This window comes from Alnus glutinosa, chromosome 1, assembly GCF_958979055.1.
Source record: "Alnus glutinosa chromosome 1, dhAlnGlut1.1, whole genome shotgun sequence".
NCBI lineage: Eukaryota > Viridiplantae > Streptophyta > Magnoliopsida > Fagales > Betulaceae > Alnus > Alnus glutinosa.
Window position 1 is genome coordinate 28,447,777 of NC_084886.1, and position 22,211 is coordinate 28,469,987.

General features: G+C 37.6%; 2 protein-coding genes across 2 annotated transcripts; both read left to right on the forward strand.

The window, feature by feature from the left end:
- The first annotated feature begins 1,627 nt into the window (after nucleotides 1-1,627).
- On the forward strand, nucleotides 1,628-13,608 carry LOC133878072 (protein NRT1/ PTR FAMILY 8.3-like). The gene is made up of 5 exons (XM_062316566.1): nucleotides 1,628-1,908; nucleotides 9,222-9,327; nucleotides 9,416-9,633; nucleotides 10,640-11,196; nucleotides 12,614-13,608. The coding sequence occupies exons 1-5, from the start codon at nucleotides 1,858-1,860 to the stop codon at nucleotides 13,434-13,436; spliced, it is 1,755 nt and encodes a 584-aa protein (XP_062172550.1). The 5' UTR covers nucleotides 1,628-1,857; the 3' UTR covers nucleotides 13,437-13,608.
- A 296-nt stretch (nucleotides 13,609-13,904) lies between these two features.
- On the forward strand, nucleotides 13,905-19,829 carry LOC133878062 (protein NRT1/ PTR FAMILY 8.3-like). The gene is made up of 5 exons (XM_062316554.1): nucleotides 13,905-14,182; nucleotides 17,118-17,217; nucleotides 17,302-17,519; nucleotides 17,626-18,182; nucleotides 18,540-19,829. Exons 1-5 carry the CDS (start codon nucleotides 14,123-14,125, stop codon nucleotides 19,360-19,362), a joined length of 1,758 nt encoding a protein of 585 aa, XP_062172538.1. The 5' UTR covers nucleotides 13,905-14,122; the 3' UTR covers nucleotides 19,363-19,829.
- The last annotated feature ends 2,382 nt before the right edge of the window (nucleotides 19,830-22,211 follow it).

Genomic DNA, 22,211 nt, shown 5'->3' on the forward strand with positions numbered 1-22,211 from the left:
CGTTAGAATCTTCCTTGACTTTCGAAAATTGCATTTCTTGATACTTGTGACACTGAACTTGTCATATTAAGCCATTTCCATATTGGGTAAAAATATTTTGAATATCTTTGAAAAATTCTTTGAATCATGGTGTTTTTGTTTCAGCAGTACCCTAATATGGTAGTGATTTTGTTAATAGAATGTGGCCAATAAACTAACACATACCTTTCCAAATTTGGCTCATTTTTAAAGTCAACTCATTTAATACATTTGGTATTGTTTGCTATCTCTATTGTAGGATCGAGGGGTTCAGATACAATTTGTAACGATCTTAAGAACATGTTTGAGTATTGTATTATATTGGATTATATTTGAAAAAGTTGTTTGGATTGGTTTTTTAAGTTAAAATTGTACTCGGGTTTTACCTGCCTTGTTTTTCGACCCGTTTTTAAGCCAACTCAAAAAAAAATTTAGCCCAACTCAAAAATAATAATCACATAATAAAAAACGAAAAAAAATAAATAAAAACTCAAGGGTGTAGGATTTGATGGAATTGTAAACAATTGAAGAAAGAAAGAAAGAAGATAAGAAGATAAGAAAAGAAAGACATGATTAATGGCCATTTGAGGTAGCCAAAACCTCTTTACAAACTAATTTTTACAAATTTGATTACTGCCCTTTTGATTACTATCATCAAGCTATTTAACAAGTTCACAGCTAATAATCTAACAAACTATGCTTAGACCCTGTTTGAAATTGCGTTAGATAGCTTAAAAATAATTTTAATAACTAAAAAGTTGTACGGAACAAAAAGTTTGCGTGTTTGATATAAAAACTCTAAAAGTATTTCTTTGTTTTTTTAACTCTAAAAATGGCAAAAAACTTCAACAATAAAATCTTTTTGACTTTAAAAGATCTATTTCCCAATACAACCCTAAACATGCTATTAACTACTCAACCAACTATTGAAATAGGCCTAACTACTAAACTATCAGAATAATAAAAAGGAAAAAACTTCACTTAGAAATCTTGATTTTTCATCATTTTTTTTTTTAATTAAGTACTCAAACTTTAAAAATGATATATATATATATATATATATATATATATATATATATATATCCATCTTTCAATTTTATTTATTTATTTTTTTAATTTCAACCATCCGTTAGAATTATACATTAAATTCTATCAAAATTCTCAGAAGACCTTGTGTTTTTGCAAGTTCAGGTATATGTATTTTTGCAAATTTTGTTAAATTCCAACTAAAATTTAAATCCTTAAAATTTTTTATTTTTTTAATAAAGAGCGGTATTTTGAGAATTTTGACAGGATTTAATGTAAAATTCTAACGATAGTTGAAATTGAAAAAAAAATTAAAAGATAAATTCCTTAAATTTATACTTTTTAAATTTGAATACACTTGATTATAAAATTAATAAAAAAAAATAAGGAGTTATAAGTGAAGTTTTATGAGATAAAACTTCATTATAATTATTACAAGAGCTTCCTTCTTAAGGATGGCTTGATCGGTCCTTCTATAATTTTTTATTTATGAAATTATTATTGAAATTTGGAAAAGTCAGATAATTTCCCATCGCTATTCAGTGATTGATTCCTAATTTGGCGAGTTGTGCTATTTGCTAAGCTTTCAGAATAATACGCGCACAAATTCCATCGCATTGGCGCAACCTACCATTCTTCGTGACCACTGAGTCACTGACCTGGTTAGCTTTTCGAGGAATCCTCGCGAGTCGCGCCCTTTACGTCACCTTAGACAGAAAAGTTTCCTTGTACCATTCCGTGTTTGTTAAGTATCTTCGTTCCTTGGAAGTTCTTCCATTTACCTTTTGGAATCTTAGGCAGACAGAGCGAGAGATGGGTTCGCAGGAGGATGAGAGATCGCTCTTGGAAGTTGGTCTTTTACAGGTTTTGTTTCTCTCTCTCTCTCTCTGAAGCTCTTTCCATATCTGACAGATTGTTTATCTTGGATGATGATTGATGAATATTTATCTCTTATTGACTATCCACATGCAATTCTGGGTCTTTTTGTATGAACTAAGAGGAGTTATGGACCTCCTCAAATTATAGAAGGATAAATATATTTTGGAGATTGCTTTTTTATTCCAAAGTGAATTTTGTACCTCTCAAGTGCTCTGGTTCGATGTCTTTGGAATAGGTTTGGTTGACCCAGTCGTTCTTAGGCTGCACGCTGGGTATTTGAACAAAAGTTTCACCGAAAAAGGTTGAAGAAATGAAAATGGTAGTGATTTTAAATCGAATGAAAGCCCAAACCTCCCAAGTTCTTGAACAGAACGATTACAGTATTTTTCTTGTCTTCTCTACCGAATTCAACAGTACTTATACTATCCTAACTCTGCCCAATCGTTACAACAAACTTAACTTCTAACAGTTGCTCTAACTATGTTACGAACCTAAATATTATGTTCGTAACGGGATACTTTGGGTAGGTTCTTAGAGGGCACCTGGACCTCCTTCAAACATATGTTTGAGAATATGAGAGGATTTTAGAGGAACCTTAAGACCTCACAACGCAGGCGTTGGTTTGCTATTTAATTCTCTGCCAACTTTATTCCAAAACATTACTTAAATAGAGTTTACAAACTGATTTAGACCAGAACTTACTCTTACCCACGTGACACACCTTATAGGATTAGATGCCCTCTTCTACAATAGTTGACTCCAACATCAATATTGAGACTCCTATGACAGTAAGGTTCTCATTATTAGTAATTCGAACTAACTTAAACACAAAGACTTCCAAACTAACTTAAACACAAAGACTAACTCATACTCTTAGTAATCCGAGAGATAGGCAGAGATATAAGGACTCATAGTCCTAACTTGTTGAGGATTGCAACACTCCTTCCTTAAAAGTGTCATTATCCTCAACGATGAATTCTATAAAGTGATAAGTGACTCAGGTACAACTTTGGGGTCTAAGCGTTTCAAATGCTTCCGTGGTGGCCGGTTTGGTAAAAAATGGTGGTGCTACTGTGGGGCCTAGCAGTGCTGTTTGGATCGGGTGGGTTTCGGGTGCTTGAATTTTAGGCAGTGATTGGTTGAAGTTTTGTGGAAAATTCGGTGTTAGTGGTGGTGGGGGTGTCGAAGGGACTAGGTTGTGGTTAGAATTGGTTGGTGTTTTTGGTTGTGATGGGTGTGGAGATGACACTGTTGGAGGAGCAATTAGCTGATCAAATTTGGAGTTTATGGTAGCCAATAACTCTCTTATCTCACGCATCTCCGAATCAAATTTTGCTTCAAAACATTCAAGTCTCTTCTCAAATTGGAAGATGGTGACGCCTTTGTTGGCTTTGATACCAAATTGTTACAAATCTTGGGTAGAACTCACCCTTGAAAACTGGCTTGCAAGGAGAGGGTGCCCAAAAGCTTACATACACATATGGTTAATATTGTATTTAAGCCATGTAAGACACTTACAGATTGTAATAAACTACTAACTGTTACACTGCAATTACACTTACACTTGCAATTTTACACTTACAGCAAAAGTAAACAACTGGTGGGCTTAACAATTATAGAATAATTCGAAATGGGCCTCTCCCTTGCACCATGCAATATAGCCTAGCCCAATGATTTATAGTAGCCTAATAGCTCAGCCCGTTAAGATCCACTTCTACACTCTTCTAGCGCTTTGTCTCTTCCTCTCCTTTTGGTTTCCAGCTGTACAACATTCTAACACACCGATTTCGGAGCTCATGTAGACTTCAGCCACGGAACTTTCTATTCTGTCAATTGCAGCCTCTTGTGCTTCCCCAAACCTTTCCCTTCAATGTTCCCCCCTCAACACTTACCCATACACTCAATCGCTTCCCCAGACACCTTACCAAGACGCTTTCCCATGACTCCTCAGATCTGTTCAGATTTTCTTCTCTATTTGTTTTTTTGATGAATAATAATTTATTAGAAGAAGAATTGAAGTCCTCGTATACGAAAAATATACAAGAGAAGCAATCACCTTATTGGTGTCGAAAATCTAAATCTACAAGACTATATAAGAAGAAAAATTGGGAACATAGGCTACAACTCAATTTAAAAAAGATTTAAAAACTGAGTATTTTTTTGCCGTAGCACATTGGACTCATGATGCTCAAAAAGGCGCTGATTTATTTCTCTCCAAATGCTCCAAATTAGCAATGCGGGGATAACTCAACATATTTGGAATGTCCTCGCCCTTGAGTCTTCCAACAATGAAGCAATTCTAGAAAATGCTTAGATTTTGGCTCTCACATACTTGCTTACCTTGGACTGCTACACTTACAGAACCACCCGTAGACCTCTAGGACTACCTATAGACCATTGAGTCTAACCCATCAGTCCGTTTATGATGGTTACAATCCCTTCCCCTCTAAAAGACATTTCCCACAAGGTTACAAGTATTGGTCCTGAAGCTTTCACAACTCTCTTAGGTCACTACAAAATATGAATGCGTTAGAGTGCTTTGTGGGAAAACAGACCCATGCACCTAGAAGATGGCATAACAAATATGCTCTAGGGTCCTCTCTCTCACTGGATAGCTTGCCAGTCTTCTTCTTCGGCTAGCTCATTGGATATCATCGTCCTTGGTCCTCTTTATGGTTATCTTTACTTCTTTTGGGTTTACAACACGCTGTTCTGGTGATTGCTTTCACCATGGGCAAAATCTTGTGTTGAATCGAAGTCATTTGAATTTATTTTAGACTCGAGGGGTAAATCTTTATGTCTTAAGATTATTGAGTGGGCATAGGCTTTGTTCATTCGGTCTGTTTGGGTTAAGAAGGTATCTTCTGGCTTCTGTCGATGGTGGAGGAGGTAGCAAGGTTGGAATACTGTGAAGGTTTCTTTCGAAAATCAGAGATGCCCACAGTGTCATCCTCTGTCAGAGAAGTCACAGTGTGCCGTGGCTTATTTGGCCATTGAGGAGTTTAGTGGAGGCAGGAGTCGGGAGGCGGGGTGTAATTCTACTTCCTGAAGGCAAAGGGAAGTGGAGTTGGTGTGGATTTGGGAAGGTGCTGTGTTTTTTGCTAAAGCCTTTTTTTTTTTTTGATAAGTAATAAACTGACTTTATTAAAAGCGTCAGGCACCCCTTAGTACACCGGCAGTATACAAGAGAAAACGCAAAGCTGGAAATCGAAAAAAAACAGCCCAAAAAAAGAAAGAAAGAAGCCCACCAAACAAACCCACGAGAACCTAAACCTACAAGAACAAAGAACCCCAACCCAACCCTCAACGTTCATTTCTTCGCCGTGAAACAGACTTCTTCGGCAACTTGTTCTTCTCCAACGTTCATTTAGACAGACCCCTCCCATGTAGGCAGGACTTTCGTTCAGATAATCTTGGCCGAGAAAGCTCAGTCCATCCTAGTAAGTCTTGGTGGCGCTCTTGCTCCATCGAGCTTTGCTTTATCATCAATGGTGGTTGGACAGAACAATAGGACAAAACCAGTATCCATCTTGGCCGAGAAAGCCCAGTCCATACCAAAAGGTCTTGGTGGCGCTCCTGCTCCATCAAACTCGGCCTCATCATCAATGGTGGTTAGACAGAACAACAGGACAAATCCAGAATTCATCTTGGAAGGACAAACCATCGTACAATTTCGGTAACGGACAGGAGGAACACGGTTTTATGTCTTATTTTCCTTTCTAGTCCATGTCCTGAAACACGCACTAGCATAGAGACAAAAGAGGGAGCCAAAGGGGGTTGGAGGATAAAAGTTGGGGCGGTGGTTTATCCTGAATGGAAGGTCCTTAAATCCTTCAAAGACAGGTGTCGTCCTAAGGTGGGTAGAGCGTTGAGGATTAATCTGCCTGGACAGGGCGTGCAGGACATGAACTGGAAGAGATTATGTATCATTCAAGCGTGGGGAAAAAAGGCACATGCTTCATTTGGCCAGTCTTTCCCCCCATGTGATGGGCCTAGAGCTTTGGATAAGTGGTCTTTGGACCTCACCCAAGGCAATTCTTTGGGCCAGTCCTCTCTCACCAGCGACGGGTATGAAGACTTGGGCTGTCACCTGTATCTGGACCACGACAGTGCCCTTCTCTCTTAGATCAACTTCTAATTTATTCTCGTGTCCTTGGTCTTGTAGCCCACGGCATATAGACACCCGCTCGTGTTTTTTGGATTTGGTTGGGTTGCTCTTTGACAATCCCTAAGTCTGTGGGTTTAAACCCATTCCTGATCACGGGCACTTGACCTTATCTGATTCTATCGAGTTTCTCGCACCTTTCGGTTTTTCATGGGTCAAAGCCTCTATCGGAGAAGATGGTGGTTCTGTATTCGGAACCTCTCCAAAGAATGACAGGGAGAACTCTATCAGCAAGGTGTCTTCCCTCTCCAGTGAGTTGTGGGCTGGCAGAGACGCCCTCGTCAGAGTTGATGGACGCTTCTCAGAGTAGGTCGGAAAACTCTACTGTGTTTTGTCCGGCAAACTATGAACTTTTAGTGTATTCTGCACCAGAGCTTTTGGAACCTCTTCAGAGTATGCCAATTAGCACTTTGTCGGCATCTGCTCCTCTTTCTACAGTGGGCAGTGGTTTTATGGTCAATCCTGCCTTTTGTTCTACAGTGAGCAATGCGCTTGTCGTTGTTATGGGATCAGATAATTCCCAGATTGTGATGACCACCTCATTCATTGGGTCTGCTCACACATCAGAGATGGAATCCCCAGTATGGGGGGAATGGCCTATGTACAAATTGGAAAAATTCTTGGGAGTTTCCTATGAAGATTTAGAGCAGGAGGTTCATAGCCTTTTCTCTGAGATTGAATCTAGATGTAGGAGCATTTCAAATCCACTCCGAAGAGACCTCTCAACAAATCTTCTGGGGGCAGCTCAAAAGTTATTAGAGAACTCAATAATCTGGCTAGCTCAGTGAATTACGACTCCAGTGGTAAACTCTCCAAACCCCGTTCTCGTGTCCGTGGTAAGGCCTCATCTCTCTTATGATTTTAAAATTTGTTAGTTGGAATGTTAGAGGTATTAATGATGCAAGAAAAAGAGTTAGCATTATTAATCTTCTAAAAAGCTGGAAGCCAGATGTGGTTTGTTTACAAGAAACCAAGATGGAGAATATTTATGTGGGTACAATTTGAAGCCTATGGGGTGGTCCCTTCACTAGGTGGGTGGTGCTGCCAGCCTTTGGCACTTCTGGTGGTATTCTCTTGATGTGGGATAAGCGTGTTGTGGAATGCTTAGAAGAGGCAATAGGCTTGTTTTTTATTTCCTGCAAACTCAAATCAGTTATGGATCAGTTTGTTTGGGCCTTCTCAGGGGTCTATGGCCCTATTGATAATTCTGAGAGGCCTCTGCTTTGGGAAGAATTATCTGGGGTTTTACATTGGTGGGATATTCTGTGGTGCTTTGGAGGTGACTTTAATGTTACCCGGTTTTCGAATGAGCGCGCCGGTGCTCACCGTTCAACGTCTGCTATGGGGGATTTCTCAGACTTTATTTCTGCGTTAGGATTGCTGGATCTCCTTTTGACTGGAGGTTCCTTTACTTGGTCCAATAATCAAAATCCCTTCGTCTATGTTTAGGATTGAAAGATTTTTAGTTTCTCTCCTCTTTGGGAGGAACATTTTTCAGATCTGCTTTAGCGTCATTTCCCTCACACTGTGTCAGATCATTTCCCTCTTTTGCTTGATTGTGGAGGTTTGACAAGAGGTGCGGGGTATTTTAAGTTTGAGAATATGTGGCTGAAAGTTGAAGGGTTTGCAGAGCTTGTTAAACAGTGGTGGAATTCTTATCGTTATTATGGCACCCCCAAAGGTCCTTTTTAGCAAACTAAAGCAATTGAAGGCTGATTTGATCCATTGGAACAAAGAGGTATTTGGGAATGTAGAAGTACAGAAAAAGTTCTTACTGGAAGAGATTCAAACTCTTGATGGTTTAAAAGAGAGAGAGCTGGCAGCCGACGAGAGAGCTAGAATAGAAAAGGCTAAAAATGATTTGGCAGAAGTGGCCCTTATGCAAGAAATCAATTGGAGGCAAAATCTAGGGTATTTGGCTTAAGGAAGGGGATCACAAAACGGTGTTCTTTCATCGCCTTGCTAATTCTCATAGAAGAAACAATTTTATCTCTAGCCTGTGTATCGATGGTATTATTACTTCCGAGAAAGAGATTAAAGATTCTATCGTTCAATACTTCTCGAATCTCCTCACCGAATAAGCTCATCGGTGCCCTAAGTTAGATGGTTTAGAGTTCCCCTGTTTAGACACTTCAGAAGCGGATTGGCTGGAGAGACCGTTTCAGGAGGAGGAGGTTTTTCAAGCCTTGCTGAGTATGGAGGTAGACAAAGCGCCGGGTCTGGATGGTTTCACCATTGCCTTCTTCCATGCCTGTTGGTCTATTGTGAAGAAGCTTGGTCTTTTGGAAATAAGAGACTTTAGGTATCAGCTTGATAGGAAGCGTCTACAAGATCCTGGCGAAAGTTCTTGCGAGAAGATTGGTATCTTATCTTGAATGAAATGGCAATCAACCTCATTATATTTAGTCCTTTCATGAAATATCAGATCAGGAGCAATATGTAGTGCAACCTAAATATCACAAAATAATGGGTAGGAGCCGAAAAACTAAATTTCTGAAGAAAATGTTGTAACCATATTAGCTCCCCAGTAGTCTATACATAACTTTTGCATTAGATCGCGCTACCACTGTTTGTTTCTTACTCTTTTACGTGATCGATTTTTTTTTTTTTTTTGGTGATAAATAATTCATGTCATTAAAATATTGGACAAGAGATACCCAATAATGATTAAAAGAAGAACAAAAAATCCACAAAATCAGAAAAGTTAGAGAAATGTGAGATATTATCACATATTGGAAGGAGAAACTGTGCAATCTGCATAATTTAAACCTTCCACCCTAAAGTGTCCATTTTACCTATACAATATACTGAGACCAGGAGGAGCTTGCTGCAGATAACGAACAATAGGAATGATAGCATCCTAATGTGTGACTCTAGGTGCCTCAAGATTAGTTACTACTTGAATTGATTTTACTAAGCTATTTGGACCAATTCTTGAGTACCAAGTTGATAAGTTCTAGGAGGTTACCCTTGATTGAATTATCAGATGATTATCGATCTTTCATTTCATTAAAATATGCCCTTGCCTTTTTTATTGAGGCTTTCTTTCAGAAAGAATTTTTATTTGACTAGTATAAAGGATTCAGAGCTTCTATTACTCTATCCATGTCTGACCTTTTTATTCTATCTTCAGAATGAAAGCAGCAGCCAATACACAGGGGACGGCTCAGTTGACTTTAATGGGAAGCCTGTTCTGAAGCAGAATACTGGAAATTGGAGAGCCTGCCCCTTCATTCTAGGTGATTTATTGTTCTTGACATTACTCCAGTGGTCATGTTTCATCTAATTGGTTTTATTCCTGACATTTGTATTTTACATTGAATACAGGTACCGAAGGTTGTGAACGTCTCGCCTACTATGGGATTGCTACTAATCTTGTTACTTATCTTACCAACAAACTACATGAAGGAAATGTCTCTGCTGCAAGAAACGTTACCACTTGGCAAGGGACTTGTTATCTTACACCCCTCATTGGAGCTGTCATAGCAGATTCATACTGGGGAAGATATTGGACAATTGCTGCTTTCTCCACAATTTACTTCATTGTTAGTATATTTATCCTTTGTTTCACTCGTTTAAGTATTTCATTGCTGGACCACATGACATCTCACATATTCATGTTCCTCAAACAAGTGAGAGCCATTGGTCCTCATTTCTTTTTCATCTGGTTTTTTCATCATTCATTATACATGTTCTCAGGTCTGTCATACTTGCATAATTCTCATCAGTATTTGAAGTGCAGTTCTCATTTTCTAGTTTTGAAGAGCACAGTTTGGTTGTTTGAGAATGTTCTAACACTTCCAATTCATAGAGATTAGAGAAAAATAAGATAGTTTGGGAAAAATAAGAATTGAGGAGTTACTGATATATCACCTTTGCATTTTGCAGTGTAAATCTTGTCCTATGTCATAGGCAATGCTTTACTCAAGGAGCGATCAAGCAGTAACTTCAAAGATGATTGTGAACTTATTCTAGCGTATATGTTCTATGTTTAGATGAATTTGTTAGTCCGTGTATTGTGAAATGTTAAACAAAGTTTGATCTGGCACTATCTTACTTGAATAAGGGATCAATTAGGATTGAATCAGAATAAGTAAGCATTATGAAGTATGCTACTAAACACAGTATGATGAAAAATTTCTTATTTAATTAGTTGTAGTAATTGAAGGAAGGTGAAGGACATGAAAGAGAGGAATTTGAGGAGCGATGATTGTCTCAAAAAATTTTAAAATACCAATTTGGTGCACTCTGAGCTGAATTTCTTCCCTCCATTGTGCTTCTTTGCCTACAATAGCATAGCTCTAACCAGAAAGGCATTACTACATTCCTATGGAATTAATTTTTGAACAAACCTTGATACTATGATGCGACCAGAAGGCATCCAGCATTCCTTTTTGATGCATGCAATGCTCAGTAAAGAGGTTTTAATGAAGGATGCCATCTGGCGTACAATTGTTTTTCCTTATCAAGATGTGCTCTCATTGCTTTTCCACAAATCATTTATTTATGTACTTGAAATGTTGTAACACAAAGTCATCAATTTTTGCACAGGGAATGTGTACATTGACACTTTCAGCATCTGTTCCTGCATTGAAGCCTACTGAATGTGTGGGTTCTGTATGCCCGTCAGCTACTCCAGCTCAATATGCAGTCTTCTTCTTGGGGCTCTATTTGATTGCTTTGGGAACTGGTGGGATCAAACCTTGTGTTTCGTCGTTTGGTGCAGATCAGTTTGATGATACTGATCCAAGGGAAAGGGTAAAGAAGGGATCCTTCTTCAACTGGTTTTATTTTTCTATCAACATTGGTGCTCTTATATCAAGCAGTTTTTTGGTTTGGATTCAAGACAATGCTGGGTGGGGTCTAGGATTTGGCATTCCTGCACTTTTTATGGCCGTTGCTATCGCAAGTTTCTTTTCAGGCACTCCCCTCTATAGATTTCAGAAACCAGGGGGAAGCCCTGTTACACGAATGTGGCAGGTTTTGGTTGCATCATTCCGTAAGAGGAATATGGTGGTCCCTAAAGAGAGTAATCTCTTGTATGAAACACAAGACAAAAACTCTGCCATTGAAGGAAGTCGGAAACTGGAGCATACTGATGAATTAAAGTAATCTCTCTGTTATGTTCTCCTGAATTTAAACACTTCAGTTCTGAAAGATGTTTTCAAGCCGCTATTGGTTTTCTTTTGTCATTGCAGAACTAGTTCGCTAATGTGCATATATGCAGCACACACATTAGTGCATATTTTGGATACCCATGAAACGAGACCCTTCCTTTTTTAAGAACAAAAAACATTTACACAGAATTTAGTCTTGTCAAATTGGTAATCACTGAATTCAGAATAATGAATAGGAATGAAGGCCCCTTGGTCTTTGCTCAAGTGGTAAAGGCGTGCGTGGGGTCTGTCTAGTGAGTTGTATCTTATGTGGAGAAGGAAAAAGGACAAAAAAAGAAAAGAAGAGGATAAAAGAATGACAATGTCTTGGTGATTCTTTAGACAGTGGTGATTGGTTTGAATTCTATGAAAATGTGATGGGCCTAGGTATATTGCAGAACATGGTAGAATTATATTCATTTCATTGGAGCTTAAGTGCCCTTCTCATCTTTACTTATTCTGTCATGGTTGAGTAAGCATATCATTTGAAAGAACCTGCTCTCTGTAATAGCTGCCATGTTCAAGACAAGTCATTTATCTTTGGATGGCTTACTCTTTTCAGCCCAACGAAAACTTGTGAGATTATTTTAGGTGCATTAGGAAACATAATGAAACAAAATTTGTTTCATGGAAGCTAAATTCGCTCTCATGGTTGAGTAAGCTTGTTATGTGATTTTTTTTTTCTTTCGTTAAGAGCTGCTATGTTTGACCCTAGCAATTCTTGTTAGTTTTTTCATATTCTGTTTCTTTCTTACCCTTATTTTTGCTGTTATGTGCTAGGAATCTTATCAGAGTTTTCTTTTCTAAAGGTTTTATTTCATTTTATCAAAGAGTAAACTACTGAAAAACCTTTCTTCATGTGTTGCATGCATATTATTAAGTGGAAGACTTATTGTATATGTTTTCTATGCTTGGGAGGTAAATTATTATTGGATTTCATATTCGATGTCAGTGGATGTATTGTTTGTTTGTTTCTTCTTTCTTTGTGTCTCCTAGATTCTTGTTGCATTTTCTTTGTAGAGCATGGCTGATGTCCTGTTATTTATGTCCCATACAGTTTCTGAGGAAAGACCAGATAGCGTGAGTATGCATGGTTCAGACAATCTGCAATGATTTGGAATGTATAATTAAGTCCCATTTGCAATTAAATGTAGTGGGAAGAAAGTTTAATACCTTATCTGTCTTAAAATTTTGACGTCGTTTTAGATTTATGTTTCTTTAGTTGAATATTAATCTCTTGTAGCGACAACATGAGGTCATTTCACTGTATGTACTTGCATCAAAATTGTTGCATTCTTTCCTGAATTTGTCAACTGCAAAACAATTCTGCACAGAAAAATTTCAGTATACTTTTTTTTTTTCACTGCAGGTGCCTTGATAAAGCCGCTGTATTGTCAGATGCCGAGATCAAAAGTGGGGATTTCTCCAATCCGTGGAGGCTTTGCACTGTAACACAGGTGGAAGAATTGAAGATTTTGATCCGCATGTTTCCAATCTGGGCCACGGGAATTGTGTTTTCTGCTGTTTATGCCCAAATGTCTACATTGTTTGTGGAACAAGGGATGGTGATGGACACAAGTGTTGGGTCTTTTAAGATTCCCCCAGCCTCTCTCTCATCCTTTGATGTCATCAGTGTTATTTTCTGGGTTCCCATATATGATAGGGTAATTGTCCCAATTGCAAGGAAATTTACTGGCAAAGAGAGGGGCTTCTCAGAGTTGCAGCGGATGGGAATTGGCCTTTTTATTTCTGTCCTATGCATGTCAGCCGCTGCTTTGGTAGAGATTAAGCGGTTGCAGCTTGCAAGAGAGCTAGGTTTGGTCGACAAAGATGTTGCTGTACCAATCAGTATCTTATGGCAAATACCCCAGTATTTCTTGTTGGGCGCTGCAGAGGTATTTACATTTATAGGGCAGCTTGAGTTCTTCTATGACCAATCTCCAGATGCCATGCGGAGTTTATGCAGCGCGTTGTCACTTTTGACGACGTCATTGGGGAACTACCTGAGCTCTTTGATTCTTACAATAGTAACTTACCTCACAACACAGGGCGGGAGCACCGGATGGATCCCAGATAATCTGAATGAGGGTCATCTTGATTATTTTTTCTGGCTTTTAGCCGGCCTCAGCTTCTTAAATCTGTTGGTATACGTTGTGTGCGCCAGAAAGTACAAAGAAAAGAAGGCTTCTTAAGGATTCTCCAAGAAAATTATCTTTCTAATTAAGGCTCTTTTCCATGGGCCAAATGTTATAGCCATTTCTCTAAAGGTCTCTCTCTCTGGAATCAGAATGCTTTAATTTGTATTATTTCTGTGTTAAATATTTCCAATAAAAAAAATTTAATGATGAACATAATTCTAAGTTATATCTCTATATTTCATCAAATATCATTTTCATGCTCTCGACCCATCATCTCTTGTGTTGGCTGCTTCTCAATCCGACAATCCCAACCGCTGACACCACCTTCCTTGATTTTTAGTGGTAGAACGAACAGACATTCAAAACGTCAAGCTCAGGCCTCTCTCAATCAACTGCACTGATTTTTCTCCCCCAATGGGCCCGCCGTGGTTCGATCTGCCAGAGATTTATATATATATATATATACAAACGGTGTTTGGGGTATCATCTGTGTACGATTGTTAGGTTGAGAAGCAAAGTCAACCACCCTTTCGAAATCACAGTAGATGATCTAACGTCCGTTCATCTCTACTGTGCATTATAATTTAGGCCGAAGCTACCATTCTTTTATGTTTGGACCATCCAACCATTGTGCTATTAATTGACCCCTTCGCTCTTAATGCGAGTCACGTAGAATTCGTGGTCTAATATTATTGTGTGGCTTTGGGTTCTGAGAGAGAGAGAGAGAGAGAGAGAGAGAGATGGCTGCTGTGGACGAAGAGAGACCGCTGATAGAAGATGATGGTGCTCTAGTAGTACAGGTTCTCTCTCTCTCTCTCTCTTATCTGTTTGTGTTTGTCAGATTTGTACTTTTCTTTTCTCAGTCAATGGCGTGTGGTGCCTTTTCTACGCCTAGGGTGTTTTTTCTTCTTCTTCTCTTTTTTGTTTAGTATCGTATCTTCTTCGGTTGAAAATCAACCGAATTTTTATAATTTCATACCAAGTAAAATTACAAAAATATTTCTATGTATAAACGACCGATTCTCTAGACTGAAGAGGATCTGGTCCCTCTTTTTGTGTCTCTCTGCTTGTTTAGCTAGTTGTAAAAAGATCGACTATGGTTTGGCCATGCGAATACGATGATCCTTCACTTCTTAAAGTTAAAACACAAGGCTCTGTTCTCATGGTCTCAATTTATAGTGAATATTGGTCACAAGGCACCAGGGCCAAGGCCGCGTGCCAGTCACCAAGAATACAATTGCGGCTTGCTTTCTCCTCATGTGAACCACCCTCGCACTTATTTCCTATAATATATATAAAACTGGTAGCCACAAGGTGAGTCAGCTTAAGATAAGATGTGCACCCAAAAGGCGTGATAATCTCTGTTTAATAAAATTCTGTTTAAATGGTGTTTTTGTTTTTAAGTTACTGTTTAAATATTGTTGATTTATCATTTATAGGTCTTTTCTTGCTTTCATTTCCAAATCCAAAGCAAATTACTCTCTCTTTTGTTTAATTTAGAAATTGGCCCCACTTCTAGGTCAGTTTGGGACCTAGAACATTTTTTTCATTCTCTCTCTCTCTCTCTCTCCCTGATGATTTTTCTTTTCTTGCTACAAAATATATAGGCCATATTTTTTGCTTTTCACGTTTCCTTTTCCACTTTTTGTTGTATGTATCATGCATTAATCTCACAGATAAAATCCTTCTACCAGAGGTGTACTTGTAGATGCGAATGCAGTTATTTGTAATATTCGTAATTAGGGGTGTACATGCGAGCATATATTAACTGTCCGTATCTATTATTCGCAATTATTCATTATTTGTACATGCGGATGCAATTTGCAAAAACCATTATCCGCAAACTCTTTATGTATAATATATATTTTTGTATTTAATATATTTACCAAAACGACGTCGTATAGGTTATGTTCAGTGTTTAGTTTTAGATTTTTTTTCCTCTCTTCACTTCATAGTTCACATTCACATGGCGCTAGAGCCCAAAGCCGTCTTCTTCCTCTCGTCTCTGATCTTCGATTCTCTCTTATCTCATGCACCCTTTCATTATTTTTTTTAAAATTTTGCTTCAATTGTTTAAAAATTGACAATGTACTCCCACAAGTTTCTAAAATTGTCTATGTAGCCATTTCGTTAACAAAATTCATCTTCTCCGACGAAAGAAGGCACAAGGCCCACATGCCTCAGATGTGGGATTTTAGAAGATAAAAAGTCCAAAACGCAACAATTTTCTTTGATATAAAAAAAAAAAAAAAAGTTAACAGAAAGAAAAGAAAAAAGGAAAAAAATAAATAAATAGGGGTGGCCAATGGCTCATTTGAGGGTGGGCGAAACCACCCCCAAATGGCCCATGGGGGTTAGCTACAACCAATTTTTTATTTTCTTTTTTGAAAAATGTGGGCATTTTGGGGAAATCATACGTCAAAGTTGAGGGTAATTTAAGGACATTTGTCACCAAAAAAAACCTGCGTGCACCAGCGTTCTTCCGTCAAAGAAGAAGGATTTTGTTAATGGAATGGTTACATTTGACAAATTCATAAACTTATTAATTGGGGTATATTGCCAATTTTAAAACATAGTAGGCAAAATAAAATAAAAAAGTTGTACAACTTAAGAGGTAAAATTCAAAATTCTTTCAAAATCCGACCCGCCCAATTGGAATGAGAAATGCTACATGTATTTAAACTTTTGCAAAGGAAACCTTAATAATTGATGTGAAGCTTATTCATTGGAACTGATCAAAATAATTAATAAAAAGAAATTATTTGAGTACTAATGAATAAGCTCTACATCATCTTAGTAAGACTCTCTTTATAAAAGTTTATATTTATATAGCATTTCTCAATTGAAATTTTGGAAACTAGCTCGATCGATTTTTTGCCCACCCATACGAAGAACATGTCAGCCTTCTAAGAAAGAGAAAAAACAAGAGGAAACATGGTTTCCCTCTCACTGTTCCCATGGGCTGCATCCACTAAAACCTATTGACCAACAATGCCGTACGTCCAGGTGACCTGAACATGGCCAAAAATGCGGATGGTGTTTTCTAATTCTTTCCTAGACGGCTGACTGCTATATATATATATATCCTTTTATGACAACTTCTGTGAAAGTTGAGGATTTAATTGATGCCAAATTCTAGTGGGGTTTCTGTGATTTGGCCTGAAGTATGTATGTGTATATATATATATATATATATATATATATATATATATATATATATATATATATATATGCATCGTTGTATAGATTTGAAGACTTGGATTAAATGCAGATAAAACACAATGACACAATTAATTAAATATAACTTTTACCGACACCCACTTATCATTGAAGTGGAAGGGGTGGGGGATGAAGTGCACTCTCTATCTGTTGGTTCAGACAACTCGGCTTTCATCGTTGGATATTATGCCTTAATTACTTGTGGGAATATATACGACTTGATCATCAATGTTTAATGTTATATTTGGTTGCTTTAATTTCTCTATCTTCAGAACATTCATGCACTCTCTATCTTTTGGTTCAGACAACTCGGCTTTCATCGTTGGATATTATGCCTTAATTACTTGTGGGAATATATACGACTTGATCATCAATGTTTAATGTTATATTTGGTTGCTTTAATTTCTCTATCTTCAGAACATTCATGTACATTCGTTATTCAAGTGATGAGGCAATTAGAAGCTTAATATATATATATATGATGATGGTTATATGATGGTTTATCTCTTCGATCAGAATCATGACATGGTCGCTGGAGATGGCTCAGTTGACGTTAAAGGGAGGCCTGTTATGAAGAATAGTACTGGAAAGTGGAAAGCATGCCCCTTCATTCTAGGTAATTGTTTGTAATATATATTGTCCCGGTTATTTATTATTGTTATTTGATATCTGACAGTTGTTGTAACGTCGTACGATACAGGTAGTGGAGGTTGCGAGCGTTTGGCCTTCTATGGGATTTCCTCTAATCTTGTTACTTACCTTACCAGCAAACTACATGAGGGAACTGTCTCCGCTTCAAGAAATGTTACTACTTGGCAAGGCACTTGCTATTTTATACCCCTCATTGGAGGCGTCTTAGCTGATGCATACTGGGGAAGATATTGGACAATGATAGTTTTCTTCGCAGTTTATCTCCTTGTAAGCATGCATGCATAATTAATTAAGCAAGCTCTAGTGAGGGCAATGGTACAGTTTTCTTCTTCTTATAATCCATGCATCTCCATGTTTGTTTTATTTTGCACAGGGGATGTGTACGTTGACTCTTTGTGCATCAATTCCTGCATTACAGCCTGCTGAATGTGTGGATTCGGTATGCCCTTCAGCTACAACAGCTCAGTATGCAGTGTTCTTCATTGGACTCTATTTGGTTGCACTAGGGACTGGCGGGATCAAACCGTGTATTTGGCCCTTTGGGGCGGATCAGTTTGATGATACAGATCCCAGGGAAAGAGGAAAGAAGGGATCCTTCTTCAACTGGTTTTACTTTTTTAACAACGTCGGTGCTTTTATATCAACTAGTTTAGTTGTTTTGATTCAAGAAGATGTTGGGTGGGGTCTTGGATATGGCATTCCTACATTGGTTATGGCCATTGGTATTGCAATATTCTTTTTAGGCACGCCCTTCTATAGATTACAGAGACCAGGGGGAAGCCCTCTTACAAGAATTTTCCAGGTCTTGGTTGCAGCATTTCATAAGCGAAATGTGGAGGTCCCAGAGGATACTAGTCTCCTCTATGAAACCCAAGACGGAAGATCCACCATTAAAGGAAGTCGTAAACTGGACCGCAGTGATGAGCTGAAGTAATCTTCTTCTTCTTCATTAATATGGCAAGTTAAAAAAATATATATGTTGCTTTTATTTAATCATCATACAAATTGTACATTTGGACATAGAATAGATTTAACACAGCACATATGTGAGGGTTTTTCCTGACATTCCATAAAATAAGCTATCATGTTTACTTCTATAAACATGATAGCTTATTTTCAATTCTTGCAGAAACAGCTGCTGGAATGGTTTTATTCAGAAAAAAGAAAATGATGAAGGGATTATATTCTGTTATTTTGTCCTGTTTAGTTTCACTTGATCTGTTGTTCCTAAACTGCTAAACAAATTCCACTTCAAAAAAGTTTTTGTGTTATATATATTTTTTACAGATGCCTTGATAAAGCTGCTGTAGTCTCAGATGTTGATATCAAAAGTGGAGACTTGTTCAATCCTTGGAGGCTTTGCACTGTGACACAGGTGGAGGAATTGAAGATTTTGGTCCGCATGTTTCCAATCTGGGCGTCTGGAATTGTTTTTTCTGCTGTTTATGCACAAATGTCTTCATTATTTGTGGAACAAGGGAAGATGATGGACAGAACTATAGGTTCGTTCACCATTCCTGCAGCCTCTCTCTCAAGTATCGACATCATAAGTGTTGTAATTTGGGTACCTATCTATGATAGGGGGATTGTCCCAATTGCAAGGAAATTTACAGGCAATGAGAGGGGCTTCTCAGAGTTACAAAGGATGGGAATTGGCCTCTTTGTGTCAGTCCTTTGCATTTCGGCTGCTGCTATCGTAGAGATTAAGAGATTGCAGCTTGCAAAAGAGCTTGGTTTAGTTGATGAAGACGTCGCCGTACCACTTAGTATATTGTGGCAAATTCCCCAATACTTCATGTTGGGTGCTGCAGAGGTATTTACATTCATTGGACAACATGAGTTCTTCTATGAGCAAGCGCCGGATGCCATGCGTAGTTTATGCAGTGCATTGTCACTTCTAACAAATTCTTTGGGGAATTACTTGAGCTCTTTGATTTTGACTATTGTGACTTACCTCACAACAAAAGGTGGGAATGTTGGATGGATACCAGATAACTTGAATGAGGGCCATCTTGACTATTTCTTCTGGCTTTTGGCTGCTCTCAGCTTCTTAAATATGTTGGTGTATATCGTTTTTTCCAGAAAGTACAAACAGAAGAAGGCCTCCTAAAGTTTTTCCAACAGACTAGGAACATCTTAAATATATGTTGGTGTCTCAGAACCAGGTTGTTCGTGATGTCCTTGCTTCTGGCCTTGGAAACCCCCTATTTGTTGTTCTAGTTACCGGTTGATCTGTTCTACGGATGCAAGGCCGTATTAATTTGTTCAATACGTTGAGTTGGACAGCATAAATGCTTTCATTGTTAAATTTCCTTCCACTTCAAAGGAAAATAATTGTGTCATGTCCAAGTAAAAATGATTATGATGTAATCATAAGAATAAATGACCTCTTAATTTGAGAGGACAAGTAGGATTTTTATTCAAATAAAGTACTCTCATGTTGAGAGTCAGTAGGTGTCTCCAGTCTCGAGGCAAAAGAGTGAAAGTGGGAATGGCACTTCGAAGTGCCTCACGTTGTATTATTGATATGATGGTTATTGATAGAAATAGAAAATTGTTGATTATTATTTTCTACAATATAGTTTAATGTGTTTTTGGAGGTTATGGCTCCCTCGAAGTATCCATATATCTTATTATTATTATCTTTTCATGTGTTTTGTACAATTTGTGTAACGTTCAAAATGTTAATCAAATACTAAAAACATGAATTAGACTAATTAAGTGAATAATTAGGTAAAATAAGAAAGAAAAACACTTTTCTTACATTTGAAATTGAGTTTTTGAGTTGTGCGTTTGGACGGACCAATTCTGTGTCCGGACGGGTTAGTCAGTAAGTTTTTCTCGGAACGTGTCCAGATGAGCTTAGTAGAAAGTTGCATTTCTCAGCACATGTCTGGACAACCCACTAAGGAGTCTAGATAGGCCTGTGTAGAAATTGGTTGAATGAGTTTCTAATAACATTGTGAAGGACAAGTTCTTAGGAGAAGTGGGTTGCAAGCTCTCATTACCTCGGAGAGCCCCATAGTGTTGAATAAGTGTACAAGAAGAGATATCCTTGAAGTTGTCGGGATAAGTCCTAGAGTGAAATAGAATATACATGAGCATGCATAACATTGTTTTATGATCTTTAAGATGTTTTCATGATTAAATGTAGTAGTTTTCATGCTAGACGTATCTATATGCCTATGAGGTTGAATGACACAGCGCATATGTATATGCTTACGGCTAGATTGCATGATTTAAAGGCATTGAGTTTCAATGTACTTAGATATTTATGCTACCAGATTTGGAAATGCATGCGTCTTTGTATAGATAAGTGAATTGTCATTTGTTTTCCAACCTAGACATACTTACATGCTAGAGCTTTCCTCGTGTATATGTATGACTGAGCCGACGCATCAAAGGCACTAAGCTTTAATGTACTTCGATATGGCGTTACCTATACTTGAAAACGCTGGTGTCTCTGTTATAGTAGGTATGATGCCATTAGTTTTCCTGCTTAGATATACTTGTATGCTTGAACCCTAAACAGGAGTTCTCGTGTGCATGTATGCCTGAGCTACCGATTATAAAAGTAATATAATATAGATGGGTCTATATGTAGATACTTTCAAGGTGGGATGACTGGAACTTTCATATATGTTCACAGCTACATAGTATGCTTTCATGTATTTTTGAAATATTGATGTTTACTTTATCAGCTATGTTATGTTTTTGAGAGACGGATTTTCATAACTAAAAATGGTAGCTAATATTGTAATCGAATGATAAAAGGAAAGGTTGTTTCTATGCGAAAACTCAGTGAGTATCAAACCGTTGAGGCCTCAGTATTATGTGTTAAGGCGGTGAACTCATACTTTCACCTATATGAATGTGGCTACCATCACAACCATGTAGATGATGTTCCTTTGGCTGCAGGTACACCTGACGTGGATGACGACCCCGTAACACTGTATTTGGGATATTACAACTAGAGCTTGACGCGACAATTGTAATGTGATAGACCGGGGGTTGTCCATTCTTTTGTCAACTTTTGCATATGGCTTGTGACGTTTGTGTCACCTATCCTTTTGTGAAGCCATTATTTTGTGATGTAATGTATATGTTGATAAGCCTTAAACAGATAAACATATGTACAGCTCTTTTGTTGTAAAACAATTATGTATATATAGATGTCTTTTCGCTATTGATATGTATTATGCTGCATAGTGATTATGTTGTGTATGTTCTGCTGCATAAATGTTGACTCTAATTATCAAGTACATATTATGGAATGTGTATTATATGTTGGCTGAGCGACAAATAGTCATGTCACTGTGGCGACTTATTTTGTATGTTTGTGTATTATATATATATATGGAGGTTGATTATCCTAAAGCTCGGGCTTGAGTGTACTAAGTAACAGTGTATTGACTTTGTTTCGACTACAAAATGATTCCATGGAATGGTAATATGTAATAAATAAGTACGTCGAGAGGCTTGATTCATTAATTTGAAAATACATATTAAAATGCAGTCACATTTGTTTAATGAAATCATTTGTGATTAAATAGGATCGTGTGATATTGTCACAGACTTGTTTAAAACTAATTGTATTTTTCCCTTTAGGTCCCCCTTTGAGCTAATGTAAATTGACAATATGCTATGAGCCTCTATTATGTATTTATTTATTTTGGATTGTTTTATTTGATAAAACATGAGTCAAAGGAATATGATTCCTAAGTGGCTCATTACTTAGAGATGATTGGGCTTAGGAATTAATTTCATATGCGTTTAAGCAATTAAATAGCTATGGACTTAAGGAATTAATTTCTTATAGGTTTAAGTATTTAAGAGCTATGGGCTCTTTGAATTAATTCCAAAAGACTTAAAAAGAGATTAAGGAGCATTGAGCCTAAAGGATAAAGCCCAAGCCCATGTTAGAAAATTAGTAGCAATTAAGGTAAGATTAAAATCCTA